The sequence below is a fragment of the Cynoglossus semilaevis genome, chromosome 13 (genome assembly GCF_000523025.1).
Source record: "Cynoglossus semilaevis isolate Cse_v1.0 chromosome 13, Cse_v1.0, whole genome shotgun sequence".
Taxonomy (NCBI): domain Eukaryota; kingdom Metazoa; phylum Chordata; class Actinopteri; order Pleuronectiformes; family Cynoglossidae; genus Cynoglossus; species Cynoglossus semilaevis.
The window spans coordinates 21,278,198-21,290,210 of NC_024319.1; the positions used below are offsets into that span (position 1 = coordinate 21,278,198).

At 36.8% G+C, this 12,013-nt stretch overlaps 1 protein-coding gene across 3 annotated transcripts in view; it reads left to right on the forward strand.

Annotated features, from left to right (window-relative positions):
- Nucleotides 1-12,013, forward strand: part of LOC103388989 (diacylglycerol kinase beta-like) — a 27,091-nt gene that overhangs the window by 12,584 nt on the left and 2,494 nt on the right. For 2 of the 3 annotated variants that reach the window (XM_017038068.2, XM_025061761.1), the window contains 12 exons: nt 458-534; nt 899-919; nt 1,139-1,286; nt 1,826-1,963; nt 4,425-4,474; nt 6,526-6,600; nt 6,704-6,823; nt 7,592-7,709; nt 8,302-8,390; nt 9,447-9,563; nt 9,799-9,897; nt 10,453-10,554. In XM_017038068.2, the coding sequence (XP_016893557.1) occupies nt 458-534; nt 899-919; nt 1,139-1,286; nt 1,826-1,963; nt 4,425-4,474; nt 6,526-6,600; nt 6,704-6,823; nt 7,592-7,709; nt 8,302-8,390; nt 9,447-9,563; nt 9,799-9,897; nt 10,453-10,554 (1,154 nt within the window). The remainder of the gene's footprint in view (nt 1-457; nt 535-898; nt 920-1,138; nt 1,287-1,825; nt 1,964-4,424; nt 4,475-6,525; nt 6,601-6,703; nt 6,824-7,591; nt 7,710-8,301; nt 8,391-9,446; nt 9,564-9,798; nt 9,898-10,452; nt 10,555-12,013) is intronic. The other variant, XM_008324240.3, reaches the window with a different exon arrangement.

Consider the following 12,013-nt stretch of genomic DNA (forward strand, 5'->3'; position numbering starts at 1 on the left):
CACTTTGGTGATGGGTTCAAAGCAGAGGTCACATTTTGTGGTGTGCTGTGTCATAATGACAAGTAGTTCACTTTCTTTCCTTCAATACCCACGTTCCCCAATAGATGGCGTAGAAAATTATAAAAGCATTTTAGCCTTTATGCATGACTTTTACATGTCATTTATCTTTAGTTTAAGAATAATGTCTATTGACTTGGGTCGCGACGGTATGTGAAAAAAAGTTGTGGGAAACACCGTTCTAGACGATCTAGGACACCTGGAGAAGTAGTGTCCTAATCTTAAAGATGTTATTGGTTCGCCCTGTTTTTTGACTGTCAAGTATATTTATATTTACAAAGTATATGAGTATATTTACAAAGTAAACATAATCAATGAAGTTTTTCTCAACACAGTACGAAGGTTGATGAAAGATAAATGTGTTTGTTCAGTAACTCTCTTCTCCCATGTGTTTGCTCAGACTCCACCAAAAAGTTGAAGGACGTGCTGCAGGAGTTCCATGGAGATGGGGTTTTGGCCAAATACAATCCAGAGGAGGTAGGTTGTGTTTACCAAACGTCACAGACTGCATAAAAGAAAGATGTGATGTGACCCATGCATCCTATTAAATACCAATATTAAGTAATATCTGTCAATTCAGGGATCCAGCATCACTTAGAGATATGGAATTGTTTTTAACCAAACCCAATGTTTGTGGTTTAGTGGTTCTGTAAAATACACTGTTATCTGAAAACAAAACAACCATCCATTCACTTCACATCAAGATAGATAGATAGATAGATAGATAGATAGATAGATAGATAGATAGATAGACAGATGGACAGATAGTAATAAAATGTGAATATTTCATCGCACATCTGTAAATGTGTTATTTGTTTTTAAAAACTGCTGCTTATCACAGAAGCAGGAGATCCTCAACCAGGTAACTGATACGTCTGTTTCTTCTCCTGTTGTGCTGTGATCTCTTGCATGATCATTACGATTGTTACGTTTAGTTTCTCACAGTGATATAACCTATATAATATTTATTTAAATTATAAGTAGTTTTTTTGGAATGCTGACAATGGGCATTTGAAAGTGCTCTTTCCAAGGCGAAATAGTATTAAAAAGTAGAATTGTGTAATTTTTTTTCTGTCCTTAGGAGATTGACTTTGAAGGATTTAAGCTCTTCATGCAGACATTCCTAGAGAGTGAACTTCCCGAGGAGTTCTGTCAGCATCTCTTCATGTCCTTCAGCAACAAGGAGCCAAAACCCACTGCCTCGGGTTCAGATAAATCCAGGGTCTCTGGTAAGACTGTTTTTAAGATATTTCTAAAAAAAATGAATTCCCGCTCAACATTCATTCAGAAAACGATAAATATCACAATATCACATGGGTGTAATTCTTTTCTTTATGATCAGGTATTCACATTGACCTCAGTGACACAATCTGACCACACAGACCACAAAAATATATATATGCATATACATATTTATATATATTTACCAGTATATATATTTATCCACATATATATTGTATATAAACACACTTATATAAATAAATAGACTAAATATAGCACAGATTTTGCCCTTACTGTATGCAATCACCCTTTACAGCTGTATTAAAGGAATAGGAAACTCTCAGAGCAAATACCTGTCACTTATATAGCCAGTATTTTTTTTTTATGTAAGGTGCTAAGGATGCTAACGCTCCATCACTTTGTTCAGATAAGCCCGGCTTCAGTTGCTAAAATCATAAATCCTAAAAAGAAAACAGAGCATGTGGGCTAAGTGAATGAATTTAAGGTTGGTTGTTTGGCTAATTTGTGACCTTTTGTGTGCCCACAGGTTTGAAGCTGATCAAAAGTAGCTCCACGCCACTGAAGACACCCACACTGCCCCAACCTCTGAACACAGTGCAGCTAAAAGACATTGTATGTTACCTGTCACTGCTGGAAGGGGGACGTCCAGAGGACAAGCTGGAGTGTGAGTGTCAGGTTATTATTATTATTATTATTATTATTATTGGTTAGTTAAAGGTATATATACAATGTAAAAAAAAAGCTAATCTTAGCAAAGAAGCTAAGGCTAGCCGAAGCAAATTCAAAATGAGAAGTTGAATACAAAATTATAGCTTAACAAACAAAGCTAAAGCATTAAGCTAAAAATGTGACAAAAATATTTTACTAACATTAAAGTAAATAAAAGATAAAATAGCTAACGTGGCCAAAAGACAACATGAGCATTAATTAGTTCTCCCTAAAACTCAAAGATTTCTAAAAAAAATCCAAAATGAAAAACATTGTCACTTATTTAGTGTAATATAATAGATAACATAAATTAATAACATAATATGTCTTGTTAAGGACCCTTTTATGACTGAAAACTAGAAATCCCACCTCAACATTCATTCAGAGAACGATAAATATCACAATTCTTTTTATGTGAGGTGCTAAGGATGCTAATGCTCCATCACTTTGTTCAGATAAGCCCGGCTTCAGTTGCTAAAAAATGTGAGCTAAGTGAATGAGTTTAAGGTTGGTTGTTTGGCTAACTTGTGACCTTTTGTGTGCCCACAGGTTTGAAGCTGATCAAAAGTAGCTCCACGCCACTGAAGACACCCACACTGCCCCAACCTCTGAACACAGTGCAGCTAAAAGACATTGTATGTTACCTGTCACTGCTGGAAGGGGGACGTCCAGAGGACAAGCTGGAGTGTGAGTGTCAGGTTATTATTATTATTATTATTATTATTATTGGTTAGTTAAAGGTATATATACAATGTAAAAAAAAAGCTAATCTTAGCAAAGAAGCTAAGGCTAGCCGAAGCAAATTCAAAATGAGAAGTTGAATACAAAATTATAGCTTAACAAATATAGCTAAAACATTAAGCTATAAATATGATAAAAATATTTCACTAACATTAAAGTGAATAAAAAATAAAATAGCTAACGTTAGCTGCAGGTAAGAATTCAGTACTTGCTGTAAAACCTAAGATAATGTTTGCCTTAAAAAATGGCCAAAAGACAGCTTGAGCATTAATTAGTTCTCCCTAAAACTAGTACAACTGCTAACTTATAGTCAAAGAAGTTAAAATTGTAGCATTGTTAGCCTCACTTGGATTTAAGCCTTTGAAAGCATACTGTCATTCTTCTTTGTGTTAGCATCTGGCTTGTGGGTGTTTGCGTTGTGTTGATACACATAAATACTGTGTTCTCACATATCTTGATTTAATTTATAATACAACATTATTTATTTATGCGGTTAAACGCTGGAGTGACTGAATAATTTAGTATTAGCTTTGCGTGTTTGTGTGTGTGTGTGTGTGTTTACTTTGGGGACACAAGGCTGTTTACGGACTTATGTAATGGGGACATTTCGCATCATAAGGTACCCTCATGTATTTCAAATGCATCTATGATTCATATCAGTTCCCATAATGCACTGTGGAACTGCAACTTAGTGAAATAATGTATGAATACGTGTGAAGGATGACACCGCTGTGGTTATGTTTGTTTACGTGTAGTTGCATACGTGTATTTCTATATTTAACAACCGATGACTTTTTTCTTTACCTAGTTTCCATGTCGACATCATGTAGAATACTGCCATCTAGTGGTTAGTTGGTAAATTGCTCAAACAATTGTACCTTGTTTGTGTAATAATCCTCCCCTTGTCCTTTGGGTATAGGTGGCTGATAATATGCCTGTGTGTGCGCGCGTGCGTGTATGTATGGGTTGTAGATATGTTGTTGTGTATTATGACATTCCACATTTTTACTCTTTGGGGAAATGGAACAAAAACTGAGCTTTACTGGTACTATGAGAACACCATGACCCCTAACGTAAAGAAGTATTTCAAGACTTCAAGAAGAGAATCACAAGCAGTCAGCTGAGGATTTTGGCCTGGGGGAGTGTTGAACTTATCAATAGGGTCTAGATTTCAGCCCCGTTTTTATGAGAATTTAAGGTCAGATTCAAGAAAAAGGTCAAAGCAAGAAAACCTTCAATCGAAACGGGAAGCTTTTATCAAGGAGGACAGATGTCCTGGAGACTTTTGTTGTTATGAACCTGCAAGCAATTACTGCAATCACATGAAGTTATTGTTACACATTTAGGCTTTGAAAGTGGCTATTTTGAACTAAGATGTATTTTGATCTACATGTTGTTAAACACGTGTAATTCAGAACTCATTGTGTTGGGCTTAAGATTTTCCAACATTTTTTGTCAATGTTATTTAATGTGGAAAATGTAACAGAAATAAAAATACAAAAATATGTAAGCATGACAAAATACGTTGATATAAACTAAAAGTTCATTAATTATTTATTTTTATTATTCTCTCAGCATTCCTGACAAAGTAATAAAAAATGTTTCTGACCCTGGTAGAGAATTTGTATTTACCAAAAACAACATCATAATAAATATACGTTTTTATGTCTTTACAGTTATGTTTCGTCTCTATGACACAGATGGAAATGGCTCCTTGGACAGTTCGGTAAATATCTTTTTTTATTTTTGTGTGTGTGTGATTACATGTAGTCCACAGCTCCTGGGCTGAACTTGATACAATTATTAATTATATTTTTAATATTTTTTAGCTATATATCTATCTATCTTTTTACTTTTTATTTTCTTTGTTAATTCATTTTTTTTAAACATTTTTTTTTGCTTTTTTCATTACTTACGAGATTTTTTAGATACACATACTTTGTTAAAGAAAAACGTAAATAAGATTTATTCTGCCACCAAGTGGTATTTTTATTTATGTATTAATTCATTCATTTCTATATTGGTGTATTCATTTATTGATACATTTATGTGTTTATTCATATTTGTTATACCATGGGTTACTTGTGTTATAAAAATACTCTATGTAAAACTTTAAGAAATGTTTTTATACCATGGGCAAACTACGGTCTGGGGGCCAGATGCGGCCATTTTGGCTTTTTATTCCGGCCTGCTAAACTTAATTAGCATTTATTAATAATTTATGTTATCATTACACTTCTGCCTTTTCCCTGCAATACCCATATTCCTCCATTAAATGCCTTTGAAAAAGTTTAAATCTTTTAGCATTTTAGCCTTTATGCATGTCATTTATCAAAGTTCACACAAACCCTCCATCTATCTGCGCCTATTTTAATACTGATTATGCTTTTACCCAAAGGGAATTTTCAGTCTTTTGCAGACAATAAAAATACAATTAAAATTTAAATAAAACAAAAAAAAAAAGATAAAAGAAATTACAGTTTATTTTATCGTGTGTTTTGCTACATCTTTTATTATATCTGCTGTCAAATCTTGAGGCTTTGGTCTAAATAATACGGCATTGCTTTAAATCTTGGATTGGGAGCACAACACATGCACCTATTCTTATTGTAATTCTTATTATTATTGCTGCAAAGTGCAGTACTTTGTATACCTGCAGTTTGTCTGTATCCAAAAAATACAACATTAACTGTTGTTTTAATGCACAACTGCAGCACGTTGCAATATAATGTTTGCGGCATAGTGGTTACTTTTCACCAAAGCACCTCGAGCTTAAAACCAATCTCCAAAATACAATACAATACAATACAATACGTGAGGGCAACAGTTTTGTCGAAGCTTGGAAAGCAACTTTCAACATGTTTTGTTTTTGCTTTTTTTTTTGTCATTTCCTGACATTAATAAATACATCATTTGGATTAGTCACGAGTAAAACATGTGTTAAACACATCAACCTGCTGTTATTTGTTTGTCTCTATACAGATCTTTTTGTTGTTGTCACATTAGGGATATGGATTTTCTTCTCCTGGTCAATGATTCACCATGACTAATTCACAGCTACCCTGTGATTTTTTTTTTGTCTTGAGAATAGGGAATTAGGGATGTTCTTTACACGTAGTCATGATACTCACCTATTTCCAATAAACCTGTTATAGTGTATATAAGTATGTATATATGTATGTAGCTGTTATAGTGTATATAAGTCTGTATATATGTATGTACTATTATTGCAAAACAACAATAAATGATTGTGTTGTATTCAGTATCTTTTCAAATTGGGCTTTCAAACCCGACAGCACATGAAAACAGAAAATAGGGAGAGTTGATTCTCAGGTCAATAAAAAGGAATTAAACAAAATAATTAATGGCATATTTTAAACACATACATGTTTAGCCCCAAAAACCGTGCAGAACCAAGGGCTAAATAAGTCCAGTGTAACCGTCAATATTGATCTCTTCGATGTAAACTGCCCTTTCAGTGGTGCCGACTTAAGAACGCAGCACAGTGATTCAGTCTGACCCTGGATGATAATGCCAGGCCCACCCTGTTAAAAACCCGATCACTGTAATCAAAGCATCAGCTGCAGAGCCTCTTCCCACGCTGCCTTTGTTTGGTTCTTCGTGTGCAGTGGAGGGACATTTCTAACCTGTTATTACTCACTGTTTATCTTCTATTCAGGCCACAGACATAAGTGAGGTCGATCTCCACGGAGAAGGTAAAAACACAGTGATTTTTGAGACCGTTAATGACCCACTGTGGGTTTCTTGTCGCCGCAGGAGCTCGAGCACATTATATCCCAGATGATGCACGTGGCTGAGTACCTGGAGTGGGATGTGACCGAACTGAAACCAGTGAGGGATAAATTGGAATTCTATCGAATGAACGCAATGAAAAATATTGGAATTAAAGTCTTTATTTTTATTTACTATATTGTGTTTTTTTGTTGCTATGCAGATTCTACAGGAAATGATGGAGGAAATTGATTATGATCACGATGGCACTGTGTCCCTGGAAGAATGGATCCAAGGGGGAATGACCACCATTCCGTTGCTAGTACTGCTTGGCCTGGAGACAGTAAGCGAGAGAGCAGGAAAAACTACAATTCATTACATATAATACTATGAAAATAGATATGCAAGGTTTATGAGAGCAATACGAAGTACAACTAAAGATGGAATAAGAACTAGAACAGAATCTGTAAAAAAGAACAACTCAGCATCCATGACTGAGCTACAAGAACACCAACATATAAGAAAATAATCTAAACAATAACTAGAAATAAACAAAATAGCACTTGAAAATAAAAACTGGTAGTTGGTAGACAGAATCTAAACAATAAGTAGAAATAAACAAAATAGCACTTGACTTGGAAAATAAAAACTGGTAGTTGGTAGACAAGTTTAATTTCAAGAAAAATAAAAGTAAATCCAACGGAATCTCTTTGATGATCCGTCACTTTTTGAACGTGCATTTCGTTATATGACCACTAGGTGGCAGCATATGACCAATTTCCACTTAATTGCTACAACAGAGGAAATACAGCGCCCTACCCCAACTCTGACAATATTAGTGGAAAGATAAATGCAGGTGTACTCTCAGTTATTAACTGAAGATATGGGTACACCTTTAATAAATATTTATTTTTGGAAGTGTTTGTTACTTAAGTTTCCTTTTTGGAGAAAAAAAAACCCATCAATAATAAGAAAAAGTCAATAACGTCGTTGTGGTGTTTGTGCAGAACGTGAGTTTTGGAAGTGTTCGTTACTCAAGTTTCCTTTTTGGAGAAAAAAAACCCGTCAATAATAAGAAAAAGTAAATAATGTCGTTGTGGTGTTTGTGCAGAACGTGAAAGATGACGGACAGCACGTGTGGAGACTGAAGCACTTCAACAAACCAGCCTACTGCAACCTGTGTCTGAACATGCTGATCGGACTGGGAAAACAAGGACTCTGCTGCTCCTGTAAGACCGAGAGCAACGCACACACACACGCACACACACACTCACTCAGACAGAAAACATTCGAAAACATCCTGTTATTCTACAATAGTCATTATTTAGCCAACAGGTAACAGACTTTTTTTTTTATTTTGGCGTCAGAACTTGTGAATCGTGGCTAACAATATACCCATAAACAGCTAAAAAATAAGCAGAAAGTTGCTCTAAATTAGCCACAACATTGTGCACCAGTGTTTTTAGAATGAAAAAATCTTTCTGTAATTTCCCACTAAGAGCATTATGTCTGACGCAAATTCAAATAATCATTTTATAAATACGAAACTTTGACAGTACCACACTAGAGACGGCCCAATTGAAAAAAAACCCAAGTATTTTTAACTATCCTGTTATGTTTGTTTCTCAAGAACAACAATTATTTTCCTAAGTCATTAGCTTGCAGATAATCAAATGTAACATTTTGTAGCCCAAGCATACGGAACCTGAGTTAGCCATCTTTTTTTTTTTCTTAACATAAAAAGACACACCTGTGAATGTCAAATAAACTTGTATTTTTTTTTTTGTTGTTGTTGAAACGTTTTTCTTCTTCTCTCCCCAGTCTGCAAGTACACGGTACACGAGCGCTGCGTGGCTCGGGCTCCACCGTCGTGCATCAAAACCTATGTCAAGTCCAAGAAAAACACAGAGGTGTGTCAGATCGAAGTGTTCCTCAGGCGGCACGTTCGGGTCACGCAGACTCGTCTCGGGAGCTTAGGGATGAGAGTTTGTTTATTGTCTAATAAAATTAACACAAGTCAAATTGCTGCTGAGCGTCGCTAATGAGAAAGACGAGAGAAGTGTTTAGAGACACAAAAGCATTCAGTGTATCGTCTCTCTCTTTTTTTTCTTTTTTTTTTCCTTCTAGACCATACATAAATTATGGATGAAGCTACCTCTGCTGCAGAAGCAGATTGCAGAATGAGGTTGCCTAACCTGACACGCTCCAGGAGTGCTTTGTTGATTTGAAAAGTGACAGCTTGTAAAGATTGTCTTATTAGATTGAGGCTAATGCTACGCTCATTATGTGACATCAGAAGTTATTTCTTTCAGATGTCCTCGTTAGCTCAGTCACAAGTCCAATGTCGTCGTTGTAGCATAAGTTAGAATCACGTACAGACAGAGAGAGGCTGCGAAGTGCTTGATGAGTGGGTGAATTAATTTGCTTTTCAATATTATCTTTGAAACTTATTCTGTTTTTTTTGTATTGAAAATATAAACTCATTGACTGTATATGCGTTCCTCCACTTTTTTCCCCCGTTACATGAATATTAAGTAATTTAAATTCTAATTTTAAAACACTTATGTCCACTGAGACAAATGTGTTTTGTGATGTTCTGCTAAAAAAGCGAATTGATCTGATTGGCTACTGCATTTGATTGACAGCTGCTATGGATGCTATTAAATATTGAACAGATTCTACAGGCATAACTAGTTCCTTTTCTAATTCAAATGTCGGTAAATAACAGTAAATAAGTGAGTCTTTATCTTCAGCGTCAGCTTTTTCTTTTTTTTTTCATTTCCGTGTTGCTTTCTCCAGCGTCAGGTTTTTTTTCTTTTTTTTTCATTTCCGTGTTGCTTTCTTTAATTGCCGTGTGACATTTGTTTTCTTTGTTTTCCCCTCTTGTTTGTCTTGTTTTCTCACCTTCTCTCCTCCTCGTCTCTCTGCTGCCTCCCCCCACTGCCTCTCCCCCTGTCTCTCCACAGGTAATGCATCATTTCTGGGTGGAAGGGAACTGCCCCACCAAGTGTGACAAGTGTCACAAAACCATTAAGTGTTACCAGGGCCTGACTGGGCTGCACTGCGTCTGGTGTCAGATCACGGTACGAGGCCGCCACCCGCGGAGAGGCAACCCACTCCTCATTATACTCCTGCTGATTATTGTTGTTTAGACTTTTTTTTTTTGGCACTTTCGCTGATGTCGTCGAAGACCGTGCCGCCAATTTACACTTAGGCATCGGAGAGTTGCCAGATTCGATGCAAACGCATAGAGTGAGCTGGAAATGTAGGTGATTCCGCTGCTGTCATTAACACCAGTTCTCCTGTCTCTCTGTTTAGCTTCATAACAAGTGTGCCTCCCACGTCAAACCTGAGTGTGACTGTGGACCCCTGAAGGACCACATCCTACCCCCCAACTCCATCTGCCCCGTTGTTCTGGTAAGACACAGGACTGGGGTCCCACTGGTGCACCTTGTTTGACACCACCGCCTGTTTTCTCAGAGACAAAAATGAAACTTTATTGATCCACTGCAGGTGAAATCCACTTGTTAGAGCAGAGAAAATGTCCAGCCAGGCTTGTGTCACACGCAAACCTAGTTACGATAGTTAAAAGTTAGCCGAAAGAAAATCAAAAGTTTACTACAATTAAGCTAAGGCTAGCCCTCAGGCTACCCAAAGATATTTTTAGATGTTCTGTTTTATATTGCAATTATACATTTTTTACATTCTTAATTCTTATATATTTTTATGGTCCAATTCTTAAACAACTTTTGGACCATAATTGGGCCACAACCCTTATGTGGTAATTACTGTCCCAGATCAATTAAACTATTTTATTCAAATAAATAATTCATGTATAATTATGACAAGTTGATTTTTTGTTAATTTTTTTATAATTTCATACTCATACTGACCAGTTTTACAGCCCCAAGCAGAGAACGGTTAAATATTTGATTGAAATGTAAACATCCTTGTTTTGCCCGTGACTCCAAGGAGCGGCAGACGACGCTGAGGAAGGACTCTCGCTCCAGTCAGTCCAGTCGAGGGAAGATGCAGAGAGCAAACTCTGTCACGGTGGACGGTCAGGGACTGCAGGTAAACATCTGCTCAGCAAACAAAAGAAATACGTAGTGAGAAACAAGGGGGAAGTCTTGATGTAGGAAGTGAAGTCAAAAGCCACAATCAGTGATTTTACAGAATGGGAGGTGTTGATCCAACAGTGATACCGATGGTACGTTGAAAAGTGTTACCATACTCTTTGTATTAGCAGAGTCTAAATGACTTGAACATATTTATGAACTCTTACTTCCAAAAGAGCTAAAGTGAGAATCACTTACTCTGCTGCACTGTAGCCTATGGAGAAAACACAGCACAAAGAAACTGTTGATTCACTCCGTCACACTTTTTTTTTTACACTTATGTGAGTTACATATATCTAAAATATCTTTTAATTCCAATTATTAAAATATTTTAAAAAAATTATAAAATTAGTTTCTCTTTGGTCGTTGGTAAGGAACATAAAGCAAAACTAGTAATTGATCAGTTTAGTGAACATACAGTAAATATGATGTTTGGTTAAGTGTCTGGATCAGTTTTCCCCCCCTTCCCATTGCTGGTTATAACCATCACACAGTATAAAAAACAAAACAAAAACAAAAACACCAGCCCTCTCCTGAACCTCTATCTAACATCAAACACAGAGTCCAGGAAGATTTGAGACCTGCCATCATTTGAGTCGACAGCTAGTCTAATGCCAGGGCAGGAGGAGAGTGAAGAAGGAAAAATGATGAGTCCAATCTCTGCCACATCCGTCTCTGCCGCTCTCTGACTAACCAGCGTAATAATCAAGATTATTATTTATAATTACAGGAAGTAATGGATCACTCCATAGTGGACAGGGAGCTCATTAATCCGGGCCTGTCCCTGCTGGGACAGTAGACGGGGGAGTTAAACGCTTCATCTGTGTCACGGGGCGAGGGTTGCTGCGGACGAGCCGCAGGAAGTGAGCTTTCAAGCGGGATTCAAACGGGGCCTCGGTCGGATTAGGCGGGCCTGGATTAAGGGTTGTTTATTTAGTGCTTGAATGAGTTTGGAGTCGAGGACGGAGCGTGTTTTATTTCTTTCTGTGCAGATGCTGCTCTGACAATTAGAAAGCAGCGGGACAAAAATCAAAGACCAAATCGTGACGTTGTTCTGCAGAGGATATTAATTGATTCATGGCTGGATGGCTGTAGACCAGGCATGGGCAAACTAAGGCCCGGGGGCCGGATGCGGCCTGTTCAGCTTTTGTATCCGGCCCGCTAAATTCTTTCAAATAATATAATTTATTTACATTATCATTATACTACTACATTTTCCCTGCAATACCCACGTTTTCCCAATAGATGGGGTAGAAAATGATAAAAGAATTTTATCCTTTATGCATGACTTTTACGTACAATTGTGGCCCGCGAGTCAAAAAGTTCGCCCACGCCTGCTTTAGGCTGTACTGTTAGGTCCTTGAACATGAGTGGTCGACACAAAAATACATTTTTAAACATAAAATATGTCCTAT